This window comes from Delphinapterus leucas, chromosome 14 (genome assembly GCF_059928025.1).
Source record: "Delphinapterus leucas isolate spDelLeu-1000000601 "Yukka" chromosome 14, BTC_Dleu_Yukka2, whole genome shotgun sequence".
Classification (NCBI taxonomy): domain Eukaryota; kingdom Metazoa; phylum Chordata; class Mammalia; order Artiodactyla; family Monodontidae; genus Delphinapterus; species Delphinapterus leucas.
Genome location: NC_143142.1, coordinates 50,561,271 through 50,587,343, shown reverse-complemented (window position 1 = coordinate 50,587,343; position 26,073 = coordinate 50,561,271). Strand labels below are relative to the sequence as shown.

The 26,073-nt window shown below is 38.9% G+C and overlaps 1 protein-coding gene across 8 annotated transcripts in view; it reads left to right on the top strand.

Moving 5' to 3' along the window:
- The first annotated feature begins 10,241 nt into the window (after window positions 1-10,241).
- RPRD1A (regulation of nuclear pre-mRNA domain containing 1A) overlaps window positions 10,242-26,073 on the top strand; it is a 98,356-nt gene continuing 82,524 nt past the window's right edge. For all 8 annotated transcript variants that reach the window (XR_016387625.1, XR_016387624.1, XR_016387620.1 and 5 more), the window contains exon 1: window positions 10,242-10,471. Coding sequence is in view for 2 of the 8 variants with exons in the window: in XM_022586993.2 (XP_022442701.1) it covers window positions 10,321-10,471 (151 nt within the window). In the remaining 6 variants the exon portion in view is untranslated. The remainder of the gene's footprint in view (window positions 10,472-26,073) is intronic.

Here is a 26,073-nt window from a genome sequence, read left to right as displayed (position 1 = left end):
AAAAAAAAAAAAGCGTAATTCACTGCAAATAATTTAGTGTGGGTGTAGGGGTGGTGTGAGAAAGAGTCGAAGTTTGGCCAGGAGTTGAAAATTGTTGAAACTGTGGATGGATACGTGGAGGTTCATAATATTCTTCATTTTTTTATGTTCTTGAAATTTTCTGTAACAAAAATTCCAATCAAGTTTTTTCTTTTTATATTGTGGTAAAATATACGTAGCATAAGATTTACCATTTGAACCATTTTTTTAAGTGTACAATTCAGTGGCATTAAATACATTCACAATGTTGAACAACCATCACCACTATCTATTTCCAGAACTTTCTCACCATCCCAAACAGAAATTCTGTACGCATTAAACAATAACTCCCCATTCCCTACTCCCCACAACTCCGGTAACCTCTGTTCTACTTTGTGTCTCTATGGATTTGCCTACTCTAGGTACTTCATATAGTTGAAATCATATATTTGTCCTTTTGTGTCAGGCTTATTTCACTAAGCGTGTTTTCAAAGTTTACCCATGTTGTAACATGTATCAGAATTTCATTCCCTTTTATGGCTGAACAATATCACATTGTTTGCATATACTACATTTTGTTTGTCCATTCATCTGTTGATTCAAACCAATTTTAAAAGGAAATTCTTTATTTGGGGGAGGTGGGGGCAGGTGGTTGCAGGAAGGATAGTGTTTGCATGTTTAAATGGATAGAAAGCAGTGGAGGGACTTACCTGGTGGTCCAGTAGTAAAGAATCCACCTCCAAATGCAGGGGACGCAGGTTCGATCCCTGGTCAGGGAACTACAATCCCACATGCCGCAGGGCAACTAAGCCCGCGCGCCACAACTGCTGAGCTCATGCGCTGCAAACTACAGAGCCCACGTGCCCTGGAGCCCACTCACTACAACTAGAGAAAGAAAACCTACATGCCACAGCTAGAGAGAAGACTGAGTGCTGCAGTGAAAGATCCCACATGCCTCAATGACGATCCCTCATGCTGCACCTAAGACCCGACACAGCCGAAAATAAATAAATAAATAAGTAAAGAAAATAAATAAATATTTTTTTAAAAAGCAGTGGAAAATGGAATTGTATAGGATTGGGGAAAGAGAGAAGTTTGTCACTGCTGGGGGCTCAAGAGCACAGAGAGGGGAACTGTGGCTGATGGGGCTGCTGAGAATGCTAGAACTGAGTTAATATGAGTCTTGTATGCCACACTAAGGCTATGATATTTTTCTTATAGGCAAGGGAGAATCAATGGAGGTCCCTCCCCTGCCCCAATCAAAATATATTTATTATTTTTTCTCATTATACAACTAATACATGCTTGTAGTCAAAAATTCAAACCATACTGAAATATAAACATTGGAAGGAAGAAATCACTATTTTCTTATCCATACAGCTAACCACTATTAAAAGTTTGATGTATATTCCATATCAGAACTCACCAGCTGGGCTTCCCTGGTGGCGCAGTGGTTGAGAGTCCGCCTGCCGATGTAGGGGACACGGGTTCGTGCCCCGGCCCGGGAGGATCCCACATGCCGCGGAGCGGCTGGGCTCGTGCGCCATGGCCGCTGAGCCTGCGCGTCCGGAGCCTGTGCTCCGCAACGGGAGAGGCCACAACAGTGAGAGGCCCACGTACCGCAAAAAAAAAAAAACAAAAAAACTCACCAGCTGAAGACCACAAGAACCACCTAAAGTTAAAGTTAGATTTATTTAGCTTGCTGCAGCAAGGAAGAGCACACGCCAGAGAAACTGTGGGGATGGATCATTAAGAAGGAATTGGGGGGAATTCCCTGGCAGTTTTACTGCCATGGGGCCTGGGTTCAATCCCTGGTTTGGGAACTAAGATCCTGCAAGCCTCGTGGCACGGCCAAAAAAAAATTAAAAAAGGAATTAGGAAGGGTTTATTACAAGATTTGATCTTGTGCTGATTTTAAGGAGGTTTTAGGGGAAGCAGGATCCTGTTCTGGATTAGGAACTGCAGGAAGCAGGGGCAGTTTGGTGACTGAGTAGATCTTTGGAAATTTTTAACTGAAATGCCAAAGGATTAAGATTGAGCTAGAGATACCACTGGTAAAGGAGTTGTAATTATTTATGTATTTACAATATAAGAAAAAGGTAGTAGCCATTTTCATGGTTTCAGGGTGGCCTTGACTCTGTGTTGTTCCACAACAGTCTCAGAATAGCCTTTTCTGATTATTGTTTATATCTTGTGAGGCCTAGCTGATGTTTTGTTAGGAACATTACAGCTTAGTGTGAAAATTAATAAAGGGAAAAGTCACCAAAATGGAGTCGGGAGGTCAAAAGGGGGAGCTCTCACACACTTACCACTAGACCTCAATACAGATCCCAAAAGGAAGAGACAAACCCTATCACTCCAGCAGAAGTGACACTACTACCACCAGCAGGAGGAAAAAAAATAATTTCTCCTTGCCTGGCAACAGCCCAGCCAATGAAAAATCCACTATACTTCAAACTCCCAGTTTCCTCCAATGGACTTCTTGTTTCTAACAGCCCCTCCCAACTCCTCCTCCTCTATAAAAGAGTTTTCTCTCTTGTTTTACTGGGCTTGCCTGTGGTTTGCCGTAGTCGCATGTCCTGAATTGTAGTTCTTTGCTGTTCCCACATAAACTCATTTTGCCACTAAAAATAACTGGATGTTTTATAGTTTTAGGTTAACACTAGCTATCAGCTTCCAGGATTATCTTTTTACTTTCTCAGTTCCCTGTTTTAATCAAGGGTGGATGAAGTCAGCCTGCAGGATATTTTATTCTGTGAAATTCAGATCCACTGTCAAGATTCCATTCATCAAAAGGTTGTTTAGAGGACACTATCTGTTGTTGAATTAAAGCCAGTACTTCATATTTTGTTAGAAGATGAGCTGTTGAATCATCTGAGGTGACAATGGCTGCATGGCAGTATCTACATATAGGGGAAAATCAGCCAAAATACCTGACATAATTTCTTGTTTCCTGAAACATTTTGGTACTACTAAAGATTCCAGAGGGCTTCCCTGGTGGCACAGTGGTTGGAAGTCCGCCTGCCGATGCAGGGGACGCGGGTTCGTGCCCCGGTCTGGGAGGATCCCACATGCCGCGGAGCGGCTGGGCCCGTGAGCCATGGCCGCTGAGCCTGCGTGTCCGGAGCCTGTGCTCCGTCCGCAGCGGGAGAGGCCACAACAGTGAGAGGCCCGCGTAGCAAAAAAAAAAAAAAAAAAGATTCCAGAGAAGTCTGTAGGAATCTAAGTACATTTTTCTTTTAAGATAACATATATTCCACCTTGAGGGGTCAATATTATATCTAGAGCAACTCTATTTTGATCACTGCCTATCCAAGCTTATGAAATTTTGAAAGAGGGGTTCTATGACTGGTGGTATTCATTTACCTTTCCTGTTACTTCCCTTCCCTAACACATAGCATCCCCCCTCTTACTTTTTGGTGGAGACAGAAACATCCCTTCCTAGGTGTGAAATGATAGGGATTCTAGACTTTTGAATGTCTTGACTGTTGTGGTGTAAAGCCATATAAAAAGTTGTTAATGGGGCATTCCCTGGTGGTCCAGTGGTTAGGACTCCACCCTTCCACTGCAGGGGGCATGGGTTCAGTCCCTTGTTGGGGAATTTACATCCTGCAAGCCACAAGGCGCAGTCAAAAAAAAGTTGTTAGTAATTGAATCTAATTAACCAGGGAATCAACTGATTTTTTACAAGGGAAAGACACTAGAGGGAACTGGGTAGCACTCAAAGGAAAGTGGATACAAACCCAACAGTTAGTTTTATTATATGTTTTAGCTAAATCACAAGAAAATCACATTAGGTATTAGACTCATACCAAGGACTAACTGAAGATAAAAAGAGCAATATTAAGAATGGGGCCTTACAAGTATTGTGGTCAAGAGGTACCCAGAGTCTTAAACCAAAAGAGAAGAAGAAAAATAACTAGAAAAATAAAGAACAAGAGCATACGTATTAAAGCATGATAATCTGTGATTCTTGGTATTTGGGTCTAGTTCTGTGGGTCTTGAGTAGGAGTTGTTTACTTTTTGCAGTTTTTAACTTGATCTGAAGGGCTTGGGTGGATGTTTCTCCTATCTGGAGTTTTCTACTTCTGCGGATTCCTAAGACTCCTCAGATGAAGGTCTTTGCCTGTAACAATCTTCCAGTGTGGTGGTTCCAAAACATGTCTGTGAGTTGTTGATGCTCCTTCCATCAAGAGGTGGAGTCTATGTCCCTACACCCATGAACTGGGGTGGGCTTTGACTACCTTGTCTAATAGAATAAGATAGAAGCAACGTTGTATGACTTCAAGTTGCCCCTGGGGCACTCACTCTAGGAGGCTTCTGCAGTTCTCTAAGGGATCTGCTTATCCTGGGGCTGCCATGCAAAGAGATCATGTGAAGATGAGAGGGAGGAAGGAGGGGAGGAGAGAGAGAGATGAGGAAAAGAAGAAGGAGGAGGAGGAGGAGGAGAAAAAGAAGAAGGCGAAGAAGAATGGGAGGGGGAGGAGGGGGAGAGATGAGAGGGGAAGGAAAGAAAGGGGAGGGGAGGGGAGGACAGGGAAGGGAAGGGGAGAAGAGATGGGTCTGAAGGTCCTAGCTCTTTCAACTCCCAGTTGTTTGAGTCTTCCCAGCCCAGGGACCAAACATGAGTGAAGAAGCCTTTGAGATGACACTAGCCACAATCTGGCTGTAACCTCATATGAGACTCTAAATGCTAACTGCCTAGCTGAGCTCAGTTAATTCCCCAGATTTAAAAAAAAAATTATTTATTTAATTTATTTATTTTTGGCTGCATTGGGTCTTCACTGTTGTGCGCGGGCTTCCTCTAGTTGCAGCGAGCAGTGGCTACTCTTCATTGTGGTGCACGGGCTTCTCATTGCAGTGGCTTCTCTTGTTGCAGAGCGCAGGCTCTAGGTGTGCGGGCTTCAGTAGTTGTGGTGTGCAGGCTCAGTAGTTATGACACACGGGCTTCATTGCTCTGCGGCATGTGGGATCTTCCCGGACCAGGGCTCGAACCCATGTCCCATGCACTGGCAGGCGGATTCTTAACCACTGTTTCGCCAGGGAAGCCCAATTTCCCAGAGTTTTGAGCAAAATAAAATGGTTGTTATTGTTTGAAGTCGCTCTTTTAGGGTGGTTTGTTATGCTCCAAGAGACAACCAGAACACAATGAATTGATGATGGCTTGTGTCCATCTAATTGAGAGACTTGAATCCAGGGATCAGTACCTTGGAATTTTATTGTCATGTAACTTGATAACAGCACTTGCTAAGGCCCTTTCTATTGAAATTGTTCTCTGATCTTCTTCATAATCTAAAAGCTCCTGGTCTAAGATTATGTAGAAGCTGATTAGGTGACTGGTGAGGACAATGGCCATGCATACCTTTTGGTAGCAAGACTAAACAGCTTTCCCTAATTTATTATATTTAGTACCATTATCAGAGTAGAGGAGAGTAGTATACTCTATTGAGGATTAATTCATAATTATCCTGAGAGCATCCAAAAAACTCCATAGTCTTTAATTTAGTTCATAAAATGTATTACGCACACTATCAGTGGACAAGAACATTTAAACCTGAAATCTGTAAGTAAAATCTTTTGTAGACTGTTATAGTACAGTCTTTGTATATGAACATTAGTATGCTTTTTTTAAACCTGAGAAATACATTATTGAAACATATGTAGGGACTTCCCTGGTGGCCCAGTAGGTAAGGCTCCATTCTCCCAATGCAGGGGGCCCAGGTTCAATCCCTGGTCAGGGAACTAGATCCTGTATGCATGCCGTAACCAAGCGTTCTCATGCCACAACTAAGAAGCCCGCATGTCACAACAAAGATCCTGTGAGCAGCAACAAAGACCCAGTGCAGCCAAAATAAATAAATATTTTTAAAAAGAAACATATGTATATTAATAACTTACTTATACATAGCAGAGGGAATTATAGTTATCATCTTCTAATAACTTATAAAGGAGTATAACCTGCAAAAATGCTGAGTCACTATGCTGTACATCTGAAACTACTATAATACTGTAAATCACTTATACTTAAAAATTTAAAAATTTTTAAAGTAAAAAAAATAACTTACACAAAGTTTAACTTAGAAAGACTGAAATTTTTTAGCTTGTAAATTTTCTTTTATCCTAAGTTTGGTAAACATAAGAGCTCTCATAGCAGTTTTGGGTCCATTACAAAGTGGAGAATGTGAAATAAACTTAATTATTATTATTTCTAATAATTAGAATATTTATTAGAATCTAATAATTAATTCTAATAATTATTTCTAATAACTATTTCTTAATTTTTTTTTTGTACTGAAATAAGATGCATAGAATTAACATCTTAATTACATAGAATTAACCATTTGAAAACGTACAATTTAATGGTATTTCGTACATCTGCAATGTGTTGCAGCCACCACTTCTGTCTTGTTCCAAAACATTTTTATCACCCCAAAAGAAAATCCACATTAAACACTCACTCCCATCCCCCACCTCCCATGCACCCTAGCAACCACTTTCTGTCTCTGGATTTACCTATTCCGGATATTTACATATAAATGGAATCATAAATATGTGATCTTTTGTGTCTGGCTTCTTTCACTTAGCAAAATGTTTTTGAGGTTCATCTATCTTCTAGCATGCATTACTATTTCATTCATTTTTATGGCTGAATAACATGCTACACTGTTTTTATTATTGTAGCTTTGTAGGAAGTTTTGAAATCAAACTGTGAGCTCTCCAACTTTGCTTTCCTTTTTCAAGATTGTTTTGGTCATTCAGTGTCCCTTGCAATTCCATATGAATTTTAGGATCAGCTTTTCTATTTCTGCACAAAAGACCATTGGGATTTTAATGAATTGCACTGAACCTGAAAATTGCTTTGGGTAGTATTTCCATATTAACAATATGTCTTCCTATCCATAAATAAGATTTGTCTTTCTACTTATTTAGGTCTTTAATTTCTTTCAACAGTATTTTATAGTTTTCAGTGTATACCTGAAAATCCTCTTGGTTAAATGCATTCCTAGGTATTTTATTATTTTTGATGTTACTATAAATGGGACTGTTTTCCTAAATTAATTTTCAAATTGTTCATTGCTGGTGTATAGAAATACAACTGATTTTTGTGTGTTCATCTGGTATCCTGTAATTTTGCTGAATTAATTTATTAGTTCTAATTATTTTTTATGGAGTCCTTATATATACAATTTTCTATAAATAAGATCATATCTTCTGCAGTAAGATATACATTTACCTCCTCCTTTCCAATTCCGATACCTTGTATTTCTTTTTCCTTGCCTAATTTCTATGACTAGAACTTCCAGTATAATGTTGAAAAGAAGGGGCAAAAATAGGTATCCTTGTCTTTCCTGATCTTAGGGGGAAAGCTTTCAGTCTTTCACCATTAAATATAGTGTAAGCTGTGGGTTTTTCCATACATGTTCTTTATTATGTTGAGAATAAAAATATTCCTACTTTGATGAGCGTTTTTTTTTCTTATCATATAAGCATGCTGGATTTTGTCATGTGCTTTTTTTCCCCCACTAACTGAAATGATCATGTGTTTCTTCTTCATTCTATTTATATGGTGTATCATATTGATTGATTTTTGTATTTGAACCACCCTTGCATTCTTGGGATAAATCCCACTTGGTCTTCATGTATAATCTTTCAATATGATGCTGGATTTGGTTTGCTAGTATTTTGTTAAGGATTTTGTATTCCTTGTATACCACATATTCATAAGTGATATTGGTCTACAGTGTCTTCTTGTGATAGTCTTCCTTTTTTAAGTTGAAGGGGCATATCTTCTTGTTACTTGGTGGCCATTCCAAGAAAGCCAAAGATAGTTTATGGAAAAAAATGCATTGTTCTAAATTTGAGGCCTGTATTTGGGAAGACAAATTGAGAAATATGGTCAGAGGACCCAAGATATGAAAATAAGTCATAATTATCTAAGGGCATAAACAGTTACAATCACTATTTTGAAAACACAGCAATAATTAACAATGTCAATAAATACAGATCTAATTGCATGGTGTGGAAAGCCATGGTACACTTGTTAGGGGAACCAGTGACTAAAACCGCCCACCTTAGCCAGGCCCGATAGTAATCACTTGCATGAGTTATCTTACAGCAGGAGGTCCTACTAAGGAATGCAGAACTAACAAGCTACCACCAGCTGGAAGAATTTGGGAAAGGTCAAAAGGAGAGAGGAGACGTCAGTCCATATGTCCTAACAGCCTCCCAGAATCCTTCTTGCTGGAATCCATCTTGGCAGAGTGATGCACAAACCTTTAGGAAGGACCCTGAGTCAGAATGATTGGCCAGAGACAACCCGGAAACTAACTCCATTACCATAAAGCCTGAGACTGTGAGCCACGTGGCACAGCAGTTCTCCTGGGTTCCCTTACCCTGCTGCTTTCCACCCGGGCACCCGTTCCCAATAAAGTGGACATATGAATTATATATATTCTCTCCACAGCTAGATTTTGCTCTCAGTGACATATATGTAGATATGTATAATTATAAATAACATAGACTAGTGGTGTAAGTACTAAATAAGTCATTCAAGTCAGTTAATGACATAGAAAGGAAATTCTCACATGTATTGGACTGGTTGGGAAAGAAAAGAAGGTAGAATTTAAGGTGGTCTTTAAAGTTAAGGTAGACTTGGGGCTTCCCTGGTGGTGCAGTGGTTAAGAATCTGCTTGCCAATGCAGGGGACACAGGTTCGAGCCCTGGTCCAGGAGGATTCCACATGCTGCAGAGTGGCTGGGCCCGTGTGCCACAACTACGGAGCCTGCACACCACAACTGCTGAAACCTGTGTGCCACAACTACTGAAGCCCGTGTGCCACAGCCGCTGGGGCCCACGCACCTGGAGCCCATGCTCCGAAACAGAGAGAGGCCACCACAGTGAGAAGCCCATGCACCACAACGGAGAGTAGCCTCCACTTGCTGCAACTAGAGAAAGCCCACACACAGCAACAGAGACCCAATGCAGCCAAAAATAAAATTAATTAATTTAAAAAATAAAGTTAAGGTAGATGAGATAGAGAAGAAGGGAGTGGGAAGAGTTGGAATCTCAGGTGAAGACAATTTGGGAGAAGATATGAAGCAATTTTGGTGGCTTCAGGGCTCAGGGAATAGTGTTGAAGATACTGTTAGGTCTTGGGAGGCAGGTTAAAGTTGGACTAAGTTAAGGCTTAGAACTAGACTAAGCAGATTGGATAAAGAAAAGGATGTAAAATGAGGGAAAGAGAAGAATGTAGAGATAGGAATTGATATTGGAGTGAGAGGAAGAGGAAGGAGAGTTACCTCACTTCTTGAGGTATCTCTGAACCTCAAGCTGTAGTGACATTAAAAATGGGAAAGAGAAGCTATACTTATAATCAAACAAACAAATAAATAGGCAAAGTTCTTGAACAGTGTTTCCCAAAAGATGGCTTAGGAATTCCTGTGGTTTCTTATATACCTTCCTTGAAATTTCTTGTATTAATATTTAGAATATGACAGCATCTGTCTTCTGTTTCTTTTGTGAATTATCATAGTTAAGACAAGTGCTATGTCCAAATGTGCTGAATTAATTATGAGATTTCTGAAATTAATTTTTAACTATGTAATATGTTCTTGTAAAAAATGAAAACAATTCAGACACAGCTTAAGGGCACCAATTCTTATCCTCTCTTATTTGCATACTTATGAATTCTTATAAAATATATACTTTTATAAAACAAACGTTATACTGTACTTATTTTTTGCAACTTAAAATAAAAACAATCCACCACTGGATTTATGAATCTTTTAAACTGCTGCATGTATTCTGTAAGATGAAGTATCACAATTGATTTAGCCATTTACATGAAGAAAGTCCCAACTCTTCACTGTTACTGAACTGGACCACACAACTAGCATTTGGCGCCTTGTGCAAACACGCTGGTGTTTAAGGGATTTTTAATTACCCCTTGGTAAATACATTTTCTCCCAGGAGGAGGGTTCTAAGCCTGGCAAACCCCGCCCCGCCTCCGGCCCAGACCCAGGGGGCACGCCCCCCGACCGCCTCTCCAGGGCGCGTCTCTTCCCCGCCCCTTCCGTTCGGCCTCGGCGGAGCCTGTTCGGTGGGCGGGGCGTGGGTAGGCCGTGACGTCACTGCCGGCTGGTCGCCATCTTGCTGGTTTGCGGCCGATCTTGGAAGTGGCGGCAGCGGTGGTGAGGGCGTGGGGAAGGGTGGGGTGAGGGGGCGAGGCCGCGGCGGGGGCGGCGAAACTCTCCTCCCCCTCAGCCTCACCGCGTGGGACGGCGTGAGCACGGTATCGGAGGGATGTCCGCTTTCTCTGAGGCGGCGCTGGAGAAGAAGCTGTCGGAGTTGAGCAACTCGCAGCAGAGCGTGCAGACCCTGTCCCTGTGGCTAATCCACCACCGCAAGCACTCGCGGCCCATCGTCACAGTGTGGGAGCGGGAGCTGCGGAAAGGTGAGTCGGCCGCGCCTCTCGGCCTCTCCCCGCCGCTCCCTGCCGCTCCCCGCCACCCGGCCAGTTCCCTGGCATCCCCGGGACTACCCCCCTCCTTAGGAGCCCCACTCCCCTAGCGACCCCAACTCCCGGCTGCCCCGCACGCCGCCTCCCCAGGGCCCCGGGCTTCCTGGCGTCGGTGGTCTGCGGGCCAGGAGGAGCGGCGTGTACTGCGCTTCCTGCAAAGTCTACGTTTAGTAGGTGTTGTTGAAGAAGGTATTGCATAAAGGATTAACATTTTTATTGGTTTAACGCGGAAACAGTAGCCAGGGGCTCAGCACTCCGCACCTAATTACAGTCAGAAATTTAGGCAGTCAGGTTTTTTCGTTGGGTACATTATAATGGAGGCTAGAGGAGGGGAAAGATTGGTATGGGGAGATACTTCCATTATTTCTATAACACATCAACTCAAACTTGTAAAATTAAGGAGAATCATAGTTTTAGAGCTGGGGAGTGTAAAATAAGATGCGTGATGCAATGGAAAGAACTCTTGAGTTTGTAGATTTTAGAGGAGATGGATTAGGGAGATTTCTTAATTTCTGGATTGCAAGTGCCTCACCTGAAAATGAGGGAATTAGATTAAGTTGATCTAAGGTCCTTTCTTGCTCTATGATTACATGCCTCTGGGGCAGCGTCTTTATTTTACAAAGCATTCTATATTGCTCCTGTAAATGAAGTTAACTTTTTTTCAGCTGTAGTCTGCTGTCACTAAAATATCTAGAAGAATCATTTCACTACTGCAGAGCAGATTTATCCGTAAGAACTGATTGTATGATGGTACGACTGAAAATTAATATATTTCATTTGCTTAGTCTGAATTTGTACCTTAATTCTTATTTCATTCGATAAAGAGAATGGGCACTCTTAATTGTTGTTTCAGACATACTGATGTACCTGATATGATGGTTATTATTAATTGTTTTAACAAGCCATTATTAATCAAGTAGATGCTTGTGTACTGATCCATATGAAAGCCACATGATGATTAATATCAGAGCCAAAATGTGGCATTGGCTATATAGAGTGGAGACATTCTGTATGTTTTCTTGTGTATTTGCTTGTGGTTAATCCCTTAGAACAGTGGTCTCCAACCTTTTTGACACCAGAGACTGGTTTCATGGAAGACAATTTTTCCACGGACCTGGGGGGGAGCAGGATGGTTTGGGGATGATTCAAGAGCATTACATTTATTGTGCACTTTATTTCTATTATTATTACGTTGTAATACATAATGAAATAATTGTACAACTCACTATAATGCAGAATCAGTGGGAGCCCTGAGCTTGTTTTCCTGCAACTAGATGGTCCCATGTGGGGGTGATGGGAGACAGTGATACCCTAAGTGTGTTGCTTATGTCCAGTCTACTCCGTAAGATGCAGCTTAATTGTCACTTGCCACTCACTGATAGGGTTTTGATATGTCTGCAAGCAGTTGATTTATTATGGTCTCTGTGCAGTCAAACCTCTCTGCTAATGATAATCTGTATTTGCAGCCGCTCCCCAGCGCTAGCATCACCGCCTCAGCTCCACCTCAGATCACCAGGCATTAGATTCTCATAAGGAGCATGCAACCTAGATCCCTGGCATGCGCAGTTCACAGTAGGGTTCGTGCTCCTATGAGAATTTAATGCTGCTGCTGATCTGACACGAGGTGGAGCTCAGGTGGTAATGCGAGTGACGGGAAGCGGCTGTAAGTACAGATGAAGCTTCGCTCACTTGCCCACTGCTCACCTTCTGCTGTGCAGCCCAGTTCCTAACATGCCATGGACCAGTACCGGTCTGTGGCCCAGCAGTTGGGAACCCCTGCCTTAGAATAAGTTGATGTAGAGCCCTGTTTTTCACTCCATATGTAAGTGTATGTGTATTGGCTCTCATGGAGGAATTCACCTGTGAGTGGCCAAAAAGGTTTGAGAAACACAGATATAAATGTCTGGCAGATAGCTGTGAACTTTGAGAAGGCAGGAATTGTCTTTGCTTTTCTACCTTACTAGATATGAAAATCAGCAGCAGGTTTATATTTGGGGGTGGGGTGGGGAGGGAAGAAAGAGCATAAGGATTGGTACCCAAATTGTTCTTAAGAACTACCACAAATCAGTAGAAAAATGGCCATACTGTTAAAGGCATTTTACGTAAGCGGAAACCTGAAAGGCCAATAAATGATACTCAATCTTACTAATCAAGAAAAAATAAATCAGTGAAGTACCACTTTAGACCCTTTGGTTTGCAAAATTAAAATTATGATAGGAAATGCCCTGCCAGTCCAGTGGTTAGGACCCGGTGTTTTCACTGCCTGGGGCCCCAGCTCGATTTCTGGTTGGAGAAGTAAGCTCTCGTGGGGTACAGCCAAAAAAAAAAAAAAGAAAAACAGGTGTGACAGTACCTAGGATTGGTGAGGATGACAGGAAACAAGAACTCTCTTACACTGCTGATTGTAGTGTAAAAAAGGAGATGAACTTAGCAACCTCTAAAGAAGTTGAAGGTATATGCCCTTTGGCCTACCAGTTCCCTGAATATATCCTGGAAACTCAAGAAATTATGTTTATTGTAGCCTCTTAATAACAAAATTAGATAAACACTTTAAACATCTCGTTAGTTAGAGTATGGACAAATATATTTTGTCTTTCATACAGTATAATATAATACTGTCCAACAGTTTTTGTGAATGAACTAGAGCTGCATGAAACAACATGACATGAATGTTGGGCTAAGAAAGCAAGGTGCAGACCAATATGCTATATAGTGAAAGTTTGAAAACATGCAGAACAATACTCTATATTGTTTACAGGTATCTGTAGCTAGAACATGCATAGAAATGATTAACACCATAGTCCAAGATAGTGGCTACCATAAGGAAGAGAGGGAATGAAAATGGACCTGTGTTAGCTTATAGTACATATATATGAAACATTTTTTGAAACAAATGGAAAATGGTAAGATGTTCTATTAGCTGAGTTTGGGGATGTTTTCATATGTTAAAATGTTTCATAAATAGAAAGAGTTAAAGGCATATAAATAGATGCTTTAGGAGGAGAGTAGTGTTGGGTGATGATGGTGATGATAGAAATGGTAGTAATAGTGGAGGTGATGATCATGCTGCTGCTGCTGCTGCTGCTGCAGTTCTCAGTGTGCTCTGGGCTTTTCTGCCAAGGGTTTCCTTTCCTTGACACACGATTGTGCCTTTGTAGGGTGTAGCCATTATGTCCTCCCCATTCTCTGCAGTTTTGCTCATCAACTTTAGGATCCTCTCTTTCCTTTAGCATAATGATAGTGACAGTAATTTACTGAGTACAAGGCATTGTTTTAGACATCTTACTGTGATATCTTGACTCCTCACATTATCTCTGCAAAGTAAGTATTTTTGAAAGGAATTGATCAAATTTGAAATGTCAAGAAATTAAGGAAAATTAGTTGAACATTTTGTATTAAGCTAGGCATTCTTTAGTTTCTTGAAGTGTTTAAAGAAGACAAAAATGTGACATTGGTAGGAAAAATTACTGCTCAAAATATGAGAATGAGTAGGTAAAATGATACGTCAGATATGGTAATCATGCAGTTGTGAAGATTTCCCCTTTGTCTACTTTCCTTATTTTTGTCTCCTTTAAAGAAAGATAATTTCTTTTTGGAGGAATATACCCCGTGGCCCTTATGAAGACCAAAGTAGCTATAATTTCCCTGATAAATGCAATAGAGTGTAACCAAAAACATAAGTGACCATTTTGTTGTTTTGTAACAGCTCTATTGAGTTATAATTAAGATACCATACAATTTACCCATTTGGTTTTTAGGATATCATATATTGTAAAACCATCACCACAATAAATTTTAGAACATTTTCATAACCCATGCCTTTTAGCTATCATTCCCGCTTCCCCACCTCTAGGCAACCACTAATTTACTTTGTTTCTATAGATTTACCTTAAGTGGAATCATATGATATATAGTCTTTTGTGACTAGGCTTCCTTTGGTTAGGATAATATCCTCTAGGCTCATTCTTGTTGTAGCATGTATTTAGTACTTCATCCCTTTTTATCGCCAAATAATAATCCATTGTATGCATTTATCCATTCATCAGTTGATAGACATTTGGGTTGATTCCACTTTTTGGCTATTATGAACAATACTGCTTTGAATATTTGTGTACAAGTTTTTGTGTGGATGTGTTTTAATTTTTCTTGGATATATACCTAGGAATAGAATTGCTAGGTCATATATGAACTCTACATTTAATGTTTTGGGGAGTTGCCAGACTGTTTTCCACAGTGACTGCATCATTATACATTCCTGCCTGCAGTGTATGAGGGTCCAATTTCTCCACATCTTTAACAACACTTATTATTATCTGTCTTTTTGATTATAGACACCCTGTTGGGTGTAAAGTGTCTTGTGGTTTTGATTTGTGTTTCCCTGATGACTAATGATGTTAAGCATATTTTCATTTGCTTATTGGCCATTTGTATGTCATCTTTGGAGAACTGTCTGTTCAGATCCTTGCCCATTTTAAAATTGCATTGTCTTTTTTTTTTAATTTTAGAATTTTATTTTTTTTTATACAGCAGGTTCTTATTAGTTGTCTTTTAAGTGTTCTTTATTTTATTTTTTAAATTTATTTTTTAAAATTTATTTTTACATCTTTATTGGAGTATAATTGCTTTACAATGGTGTGTTAGTTTTTGCTTTATAACAAAGTGAATCAGCTATACATATACATATATCTTTATGTATTTTACATACAAGTCTGTTATCAGATCCATGACTTGCAAATATTTTCTCCCATTCATTGGGTTGTCTTTTCACTTTCTTAATACTGTCTTTTGAAGGTGATTGTTTTAAACTCTGAACTTCTCAGTAGTGGGCTAAATTATAAATTAGACCACTAATTAAATTATATGTTGCATTAATTGCTGTAGAAATATCATCCATGAAGGTACCAGAATTTACGAAACAACACTGACAGGCTCTTTCCTACATGCAAGTACAAGAACAAGTCTCTGCAAGAGTTGTAGAAAGAGAATAGATAGGAGGAAGTTCTTTGCAGTTGATTAGAGTTGCTGCTTTCAGTAGTCTAGTTGATTGAGTCGTTTACACTTGCCTCTTGTATGTTATTCATATTTGAGTCTTAACAAAATCATAATTGTCTCAGCCCTTTAGAGTATGTTAATTCACCCTGTATTTATTATCTTATATGTGTCTAGCATTGGATATATTCCAGTCATAAAACAACGTGTTTTTTTGGTTTTGTTTTGTTTTGGCCATGCCGCGTGGCTTGCGGGATCTTAGTTCCCTGACCAGGGATTGAACCCGGGCCACAGCAGTGAAAGTGCCAGGTCCTAACCACTGGACCAGCAGGGATATATTTATATGTCAAATATATTTCAATTAAAAAAATAAATAAAAAGAAAGAAAGTTGGTCCCTGCCCTCATAGAATTTGTAGTCTCATGGGGAGGGCAAACAAGAAAATTGTAAATATAAATTTTGTATTAAGTGCATTTAAGGGAGGAGAACCTTAAGTAGTTAGATGGTGAGGGAAATGATCTCTGTAAGGTGACCTTCAATTAAAGACCTCTCTGAACCAGCTATGCCATAAGTGGGGAGGAGGTATTCAGCTACTGGGATATGTGAAGATGCTGAGGCAAGAAATAGCTTGGAATGCAAAGAGCCAAACCTGGGAATGTTCAGCCCTTGAGTGCTCGTTACTGTTTTTCCCCAACTGGCAACAATTAAAATATTAAAATGCCTAAAGTTTAGATTTTCCTTCTATTTGTAATCACTTGTTAAAATCAGTACTTTGTTATCAATAAACTGTATTAGACATCTTTCAGGGAACTAATTATCACTTTATATTGTATTATAGACTGGGGGGTTATGTGTTGGTTATGAAGTAGATAGTGGGTTCCTATAGGTGGTTGTTTTCCAAGTTTTAGCCTGCATAATCTCAACATATTGCCTTTGATAAAGGTTCTTAAATATGTCGAATTAACATTTATATTCATGAATATGGCTTTAGGTTTGTAAGTGGTGCTAAAATAAGTATATTCTTAGATACTCTATTTGGTTTTAGAAAAATACAAAAGGTTAAAGAACATTTTTCATCCTCTTTAAAAACATGTAGCCATATAAATCCTTAAAACGAAGAGATTCTGTTTTTGAATTGACAATTCAATGGCTTTTATATTGTCTAATACTGTTATTTTGGAAATACTGTACTTTTTTGTAGTTAGAATTAAACAAGTTAGACAGTGTTTATATTTCGTTAATTACACTAAGAATTTGTTTTTCTCAAATCTGTATGACTTTTATGCACCTCAGTGTAGTCATCATCCAGCTGTAACCGTTATATTCTTTGTTAACAACTTTAAAAAAGTTAACTTCTTAAAAATATCATCAAATATCCAGCTAGTATTTGTTTCCTTGTCTCACATTTTTTAAATTTTAGCCAGTTATTTGAATCAGGATGCAAGTAAAGTTTCTTCATTGCATTTGATTATTATATTTAAGTTCCTTTACATCTATGGATTCCCTCTTTTATTTTAAATTTATTGTTTGAAAAAATCACATTGGTTGTTACATAGATATTCTCAGGGTCTAGACCAGGGATTATCGACTGTATGATTAAAGGATCCCTTTATTTTTGTAAAAGTTATTAAAGGCCCCTGATCTTTCATTTATGTTGTTTATATTTACTGGGAGTTATATTAGAACGTGAAACCTTGAAAAATATTTATTTAATAATTATTATTTTAAAACTGTGGTACTAAATTGATTTTATGTTAACATAAAATGACATTTTTAATGAAAAATAACTTAAAAATATTAGAGAAAGGAGTGATTGTTTTACATTTTTGCAAATCTTTGTCTGTCTTAATTAAAGACAGCTGAATTCTCATGTCAGCTTTTCCATTCAGTCTTCTTGTGATGTATATCACATAACTGCAGGAATATAACACTATACACAGGTGAGAGGATGAGAGCGAAAAAGACAAATAATGTCTTAGTATTATTGTGAAAATAGCTTTGAGTTCATGGACTCCATGAAAGGGCTTTGAGGACCCGCCAACAATTCACAAACCAGATACTAAGAGCTAGGCCATTTCCTATTATTGGTAGTTAGATCAAGAGGCTAGCACCCATTGCTTTGCCTTAAGCAGACATATTCCCTCCAAAATGTTAATTCCTACTCAGTGTGAACTTAAACCAAATTTATGAAATTTCCCTTTGGGTTATAATATAATTTTCTTTAGGTTCTCTTTCCTATAACATACAGCTTTTTAAAAAATCGATGATTTGATGTTGTTTTTACGGCTCCAAAATTTAAGGGAATTATCCTTAAATTTCTAATAAAAATAAAGGTGTGCGCCTGCATTAAACAAACATAATTATAGTTACAAGTGTATTTTTGAATAAAATGAAATTTTCATTTGATATGTAAAAGTTTCTCCTGTTGGTTTCCTTTACTCAGCAAATACCTATTGAGTTCCTGCTCTGTTGCTAGACCAAGGATGATTCAGTGGATAAGGGAGACATAGCTTACATATCAGTCAGGGCAACAGACTCTGCTAAATTAGTAACTTCATATTGATACAAAGAGAAATATCAATGTAATTGGGAAACTAGCTTAGTTTAGGCAATTGATTTGAGATTTGAATTTACTAGGAGCTGTACAAAGTATGTAGACATAGTTTTTACTGTTGATTTAATCGTTTGAATGTCGTTTTATGTCAAACAAAGGTTATTTGACATTTTAAATGTAACATTTCCGTTCACAACTCCTTTTTGGAACTAGACAGGATAATAAAGTAAATATTTTAGGTAGACTTTTAATGTTTTATGTCTGCAAAGAACTTTAAGTGATTTAAGATTTTTAAAATCCTTTTGTTTGTAAAAATGTATGAAGAGGATTATAATAATGAATTATTTATGTAGTCACCTTGCAGTCATCTAGGTTATTTGGTCATTTTTGGTTCTCTTGGCTTTTATCAGGTACCTGTTAGTCTTGTTCTTCTTCTTCTTTTTTTTTTTCTTTTTTTTTTTTTTGCGGTACGCAGGCCTTTCCCTGTTGTGGCCTCTCCCGTTGCGGAGCACAGGCTCTGGACGCGCAGGCTCAGTGGCCATGGCTCACCGGGGCACAAACCCGTGTCCCCTGCATCGGCAGGCGGACTCTCAACCACTGCGCCACCAGGGAAGCCCTCTTGTTCTTCTTTTTATAGCTTTTCCTTAGTCCCTTTTATATCTATAATAACTGAGAAACTAAGAAAAAAATTACCATTCTATATACTTTCCGGGTGTATTTTTTAAAATACAGTATATTTTAGTGGGTAGTAACATGCATGTAATACGAAATTGAAAAGTCACAAAGGCTCCTTTCCACTCTTCTCCCCCTGCCACCCATTTTCCTTACCCAGAATCAATCTGTTAAGTTTATTCTTCCAGAATTTTCTGTGCATATATAGTCATCTACATATGTTACAGTTTCTTTCTCTCTTTCATGTTTAGACAAATGGTTGGATATTATATAGATTTCTCTGTGCTTTTGCTTTTCTTTTTAATATATCTTTCAGATTATGATGTATTTATATATATGATGTTGCCTCAATTAAAAAAATGACTGCACTGTATTCCATTTTATGGATGCACCAAAATTTATATAACTGTTACTCTATTGATGAACATTTAGGATGTGTCAGTTTATCTTATAGTTTATAAGTATTAATTTATGTTACTAAATATTCTTATTTTCTTAACGGTTTCAGCTGATAGAAGTGGTAGGCATTGGTTTATCACACCATTTTTTTTAAGTTCTTTTTACCTCCACCCATTTGAAATGCCTCCTTTAACATACACTCAGTTTTCATATATATTTGGCATATTTGTAGACTGTCATTCTGCTCCATTCATCGGACTACTCATGTATCACTGTCACACTCTTTATTATGTTTTCACATCTAGTAGGACATCCTGCTCCAACCCCCCGCCAGGCTGCAAATTGCTCTTCTTTTTTTTTTTTTCCCAGAGTTTTCTTGTGTCTTCTTGTTTTGTTTTTCCATATAAACGCTAGAATCAACTTGTCATTTGCAAGAAAAAAATTATTTTGGTATTTTATTAGCTCAAAGAGAATTCACATCTTTTTTTTTTTTCCTTTCTGCATGGCATGTGGGATCTTAGTTCCCTGACCGGGGATTGAACCCGTGCCCCCTGCAGTGGAAGCTCAGAGTCTTAACCACTGGACTGCCAGGAAATTCCCGAGAATTTACATCTTTATGATGGCTAATCTTCTTAGGCTGAGAACCGTGCAGTCTTATTCTAAATGTATTTGTTGTAATTGTTTAAGTAAGTGGTTCTCAAACTTGTTCAGGTATTCGTTCATGAGGCCTTGTAAAGCCCTGTGAAGACCATCACAAAATGCACATTTAAGTTTACAGTAACTGTATAACTTTGCACTAAATGTATCTCATTTAATTCTAGTACAGGCTAATAGAAGAAAGTGTCAGAGGATTGTCATGTTATGCAAAAGCACTTAAAACTGAAAACATTTACATTCATTAACGTTTTGTTTTTGGTTTTTTTTTTTGTAAATTGGGAAAATGGTTTGCATTGGTTGATTTTTGTGATGACATTTTGGTCCAGTTCAAGGAATATTCTTCTTCAAGAGCATGGTTTAAAAACCTTATCTATTTATGAATGGATGAACAAGATGTACATATATGCAATGGAATACTACTCAGCCATAAAAAAGAATGAAATAATGCCATTTGCAGCAACATGGATGGACTTAGAGATTGTCATACTAAGTGAAGTAAGTCAGAAAGAGAATGACAAATGCCATATGATATCACTTGTATGTGGAATCTAAAACATAACACAAATGAACCGATCTATGAAACAGGCTCACAGACCTAGAGAATAGACTTGTGGTTGCTAAGGGGGGCGGGGGAGGGATGGACTGGGAGTTGAGGGTTAGTAGATGCAAACTATTATATATGGAATGGATAAACAACAAGGTCCTACTGTATGGCACAGGGAACTATATGTGATAAACCATAATGGCAAAGAATATAAAAAAGGATGTATATATATGTATAACTGAATCACCTTGCTGTATAGCAAAAATTAACACAACATTGCAAATCAACTACACGACAATTAAAAAAAAACCTTTGTCTATTTAATTCAACATGCTGTTTTCATCTCTTTAGTATTGGAATAAATCATAATGTGTGTGGTATTCTATTTTATAGATTATTCTTTTAAACAAGGAGGTTTGGGTAGTTAAGGACCATATTTTTCCTGAACTATCAAAAAATTCAGTTTTCTTAGTAGAAAATCATGAGTTATCTTGAAGAGCACTTGTGATGGTTAATTTTATGTGTCAAATTGACTGGGCCACAGGTGGCTTTAGTTATTTGGTCAAACAGTATTTTGGGTATGTCTGTGAAGATGTTTCTGGCTGAAATAAAACATTTTAATCTGTAGAGTGAGTAAAGCAAGTTGTCCTCCTTAATGTTGATGGGCCTCTTTCAGTAAGTTGAAGGCTGGAATAGAACAAAAAGGCTGATGCTTCTGTGAGTAAGAGGGAAACTTGTCCTGCCTGACCGCCTTCTTTCCTGCCTTTGGACGTAAAGTGAAACATGGGCTCTTCCCGGATCTTGAGCCTGCTTTCTGACAAGTGCTATGCCATCAGCTCTCCTGGGTCTCCAGTTTGCTGACTGCAGATCTTGGGACTTGACAGCCTCTATAATCACATGAACCAGTTCCTTATAATGTCTTTCTGTGTATGCACACACACCTTATTAGTTCTGTTTCTCTGGAAAACCCTGAGTAATGTGTACATAATCCAGATTTACAACAATTTAATTAGTAAATCAACTAATACTTAATGTGGATTTAATCAAGTTTGTTGTTTTAGAATTTTAAAAATGCAGTTGATGTGCTATAACTAGCACATAGAAAATGCTTAATGATTAAGAATAATTTCACTTTATATATTTTTAAAATTTTTTAAAAATTATTTTTATTTATTTTTTTGGCTGCGTTGGGTGTTCATTGCTGTGCACGGGCTTTCTCTAGTTGCAGCGAATGGGGGCTACTCTTCGTTGCAGTGCACAGGCTTCTCATTGCAGTGGCTTCTCTTGTTGAGGAGCATGGGCTCTAGGCGCGTGGGCTTCAGTAGTTGTGGCACACGGGCTTCAGTAGTTGTGGCTCACAGGCTCTAGAGCGCAGGCTCAGTAGTTGTGGCACATGGGCTTGGTTGCTCTGCAGCATGTGGGATCTTCCCGGATCAGGGATTGAACCCGTGTCCCCTGCATTGGCAGGTGGATTCTTAACCACTGTGCCGCCAGGGAAGTCCCACTTTATATATTTATAATTGACACTTTAGGTGTAATTTTTGCTTTCTTCCATCAATATGCTGATGATTCAATATTCTTTTTTTTTTTTGTAGCAGTCTCAATGTCACTGGATTTCTTGAGCACCTCAAACTCAGCATGTACAATGCAACACTTTGTCATCTTTCCCCACTCTTGTCCCACTTCCCTGTTACTCTTCCTGTATTTCCTATTTGAGTGAAAGGGATTACCGTCTACCAGTTGCCTAATTTCAGAACTTCAAGATTATCTTGACCCCTCTCTTTATACATACCTCACCTGCAGCTTTTTTATTGCTATTTTAGCAGTATTCTGTTTGTCTCTGCTATCCCATCCCACTGCCCAGCTCCTCATCTTTTACTAGCACTCTTGCAGTAATCCTACTCCTAGGTATATATTCAGAAGAATTGAAAGTAGGTATTCAAGCAAATACTATACAAGAATGCTCATAGCAGTGTTATTCACAGTACTCAAAAGGTGGAAACAACCTGAACGTCCATTAGTGGATGAATAGATTTATGTGGTATATCCATGCAATGAAATATTATTCAGCCATAGAAAGGAATGAAATACTGATTCATGGTACAATGTGGATGAATCTCAAAAACATATGAAGTGAGGACTTACCTGATGGTCCAGTGGTTAAGAATCCTCCTGCCAGTGTAGGAGACATGGGTTCGATCCCTGCTCCAGGAAGATCCCATGTGCTGCGGGACAACTAAGCCAGTGCGCCACAACTACTGAACCCATGAGCTGCAACTACTGAGCCCACGCGCCACAACTACTGAAGCCTGCACGCCTAGAGCCTGTGCTCCGCAACAAGAGAAGCCAATGCAATGAGGAGCCTGAGCACCACAACGAAGAGTAGCCCCTGCTTGCTGTAACTAGAGGAAGCCTGTGTGCAGCAACGAAGGCCCAACAGCAGCCAAAAAAAAAAAAAAAAAAAAGGAAAGGAAGAATGAAGAGAAAGAAGCCAGACACAAAAGGTCGCATATCGTAGGATTTCATTTTATATGAAATATCTGTTGAATACCAATAGAATAGATGATTCCACAAAGGGAGAAAGTCATTGCCAGAGACTGGGGGGAGAAGAGTAATGGGAAATGAATGACTGTTTAATGGGTATGAGGTTGTCTTTGGGGGTGACAAACGTGTTTTGGAAATAGATGTAGGTGATAGTTGCACAACTATATGGTAAATGCTCCTGGATTATACACTTTAACATGGTTAGTTTAATGTAATGTGAACTTTCTCTCAATTAAAAAAAAGATGATATAGGGAATTACCCAGCGGTCCAGTGGTTGAGAATCCGGGCTTTCATTGCCAAGGGCACAGGTTCGATCCCTCGTTGGGGAACTAAAATCCCACAAGCATTACAGTGTGGCCAAAAAAATAAATAAATAAAAATATAAAAATAAAAAAGGGTGGGGCTTCCCTGGTGGCGCAGTGGTTGAGAATCCGCCTGCCGATGCGGGAGACACGGGTTCGTGCCCCGGTCCGGGAAGATCCCGCATACCGCGGAGCGGCTGGCCCCGTGAGCCATGGCCGCTGAGCCTGCGCGTCGGAAGCCTGTGCACCGCAACGGGAGAGGCCACAGCAGTGGGAGGCCCGCGTGCTGCAAAAAAAAAAAAAAGTGATATAAATACATTGCACTTTTATGTGTCTTTATATTGTTGTCACAAACTACATTTTTTTTTTTTTTTGGCTGCGCAGTGCACCATGTGCGGTATGCAGCATGCGGGGTCTTAGTTCCCTGACCAGAGATTGAACCTGGGCCTCCTGCATTGGGAGCGTGGAGTCTTAACCACTGGACCACCAGGGAAATCCCACAAACTACATCTTATATATGTTGTGTGCCCATCATCAGACTTATTTTATACATTTCTATTTTAATTCACATAGGAAACAAAAAGAGAAGTTACCAACCAAAAAATAAAGTAATACTGGCTTTTATATTTACTTATGTAGATACTTTACTGATGTTCGTTATTTCTTTATATGGCTTCTAGTTATGATCTAGTGTCCTTTCATGTCAGCCTGAAGGACTCTCTTTAGCATTTCTTGTAGGAGACATCTACTACCAATAAAGTCCTTCAGGTTTTGTTTACCTTGAAATGTCTTAATTTCTTCTTCAGTACTGAAGGGTAGTTTTGCCGGATTTAAAATTCTTGGTCAACATTCCCCACCTCACCCCCACCCCCAGGGGTTTAAATATGGCATCTCATAGCCTTCTGGCCTCCACAGTTTGATGAGAAATTGTTAATTTTATTGAGGCTCCCTTGTGTTTACATGACAGTGAGTCGCTAATTGCTGCTTTCAAAAATTCTTTGTCTTTGGACAGTTTGATTATAATGTTTCTCAGTGTGGGTCTCTGAGTTATTCCTACCTGGAGTTCATTGAGCTTAGATTCGTAGATTTATGCTTTTTTAAAATTTGGGGAGTTTTGGGCCATTATTTCTCCATATATTCTTTATGCACCCTCTTCTCTTTCTCAGACTCCTATAATGTGTGTTTGTTAGCTTGGTGGTGTCCCACAGGTACATTTCACTCTGTTCTCTTACCTTTATTCTTTTTCTTTCTGCTCCCCAGACTCCATTTCAATGTTCTTATCTTCATATTTGTCAGTTCTCTTTATTCTTGACATTTTCTCTGGTGTCACCTCCATGTACTTTTTATTGCTATTATTATAGCATTTAACATATAGTATTTTAGTGGTTCTGTGTTGAGTTTCTTATTACTGGAGGACTGAGCCTATTCCTTTGTTTCCTCAACGTAGCATACAGTAGATACACAGTAAGTATGTGTTGAGTGAGCTACTGAATGAATGTTGCAAAGTATATAGAATCTGAGACTTTTAGAGCTAGAAGGAGTATTACAGAATGTTTTGCTGTTTTTTTTTTTAAAGTAGTGCCTGAATTTGGAACTTCTGACATCTTAAGGCAAATATTGAACTCCATTTATAAACATTTACCTGATTGAGAGAAAGACTTGAAAAATTTCCAGCTTTTTCAGTCTATCATATTGTTCTGCTCTTGCCATATTTATCCATCTTTAGAGAAGTGGTTCTTAAAGTGTGGTAACTGGATCCCCCTTGGTGGATCACCAAGACCCTTTTAAGAGGCATATGGGACAAGGTAAAAAATGTTTTCATAGTACTACTAAGATGTTCTCTCTCCCCTGGCCCTTTTCACTGTGTTGGCATGTTCTGTGGTGGTGTAAAAGCAAAGGTGGGTGAAAACTGGTAGTGTCTAATCAGTAGTCAAGGCAGAGACACCAGACTGTACCAGTAATCATTGTATTTTTCACACCACACGTTCACAGCTTAAAAAATATATCACTTACCTGACAGTGCTCTTCAGCGTAGCTCAGATTACTAATTTGGTTAAACCTTGACCCTTGAGTGCATGTGTCTCTGTGCGTGTGCACTTTTTTCGTTGTGTAAAGTATACATAACATAAAATTTAACGTTTTAACCTTTTTTTCTTTCTCTTTATTGTGGTAAAATATACATAATATAAATTTACTATTTTAACCATTTTTTAAGTGTACAGTTCAGTGCAGTTAAGTCCATTCACATTGTTTTGCAGCTGTCATCACCATCCACCTCCAGAACTTTTTTCATTTTCCCAAACTGAAACTCCATTCCCATTAAACAATAATTCCCTTTTCTCTCCCAGCACCTGGCAACCACCCGTCTACTTCCTGTCAGTTTGAATTCAGCTACTCTAGTTGCCTCATTTAAGTGAAATCATACAGTTTATTCTTTTGTGACTGGCTTATTTAACTTAGCATAATATCTTCAAGGTTCATCCATGCTGTAGCATGTGTCAGAACTTCTTTCCTTTTAAAAGGCTGAATAATACTCTTGTATGTATATACCACATTTTATTTATTTGTTGATGACATTAGGGTTGCTTCCACTTTTTGGCTATTGTGAATAATGCTGGTATGAACATGGTTGTACAAATATCTGTTTGAGTCCCTTCTTATTTTGAGTATGTACCGAGAAGTGGAGTTGGTAAATCATATGGTAATTCGATGCTAATTTTTTTTAAAATAAATTTATTTTACTTATTTATTTTTGGCTGCATTGGGTCTTTCGTTGCTGCACGCAGGCTTTCTCTAGTTGCAGCGAGCGGGGGCTACTCTTCGTTGTGGTGCTCGGGCTCCTCATTGTAGTGGCTTCTCTTGTTGCAGAGCACGG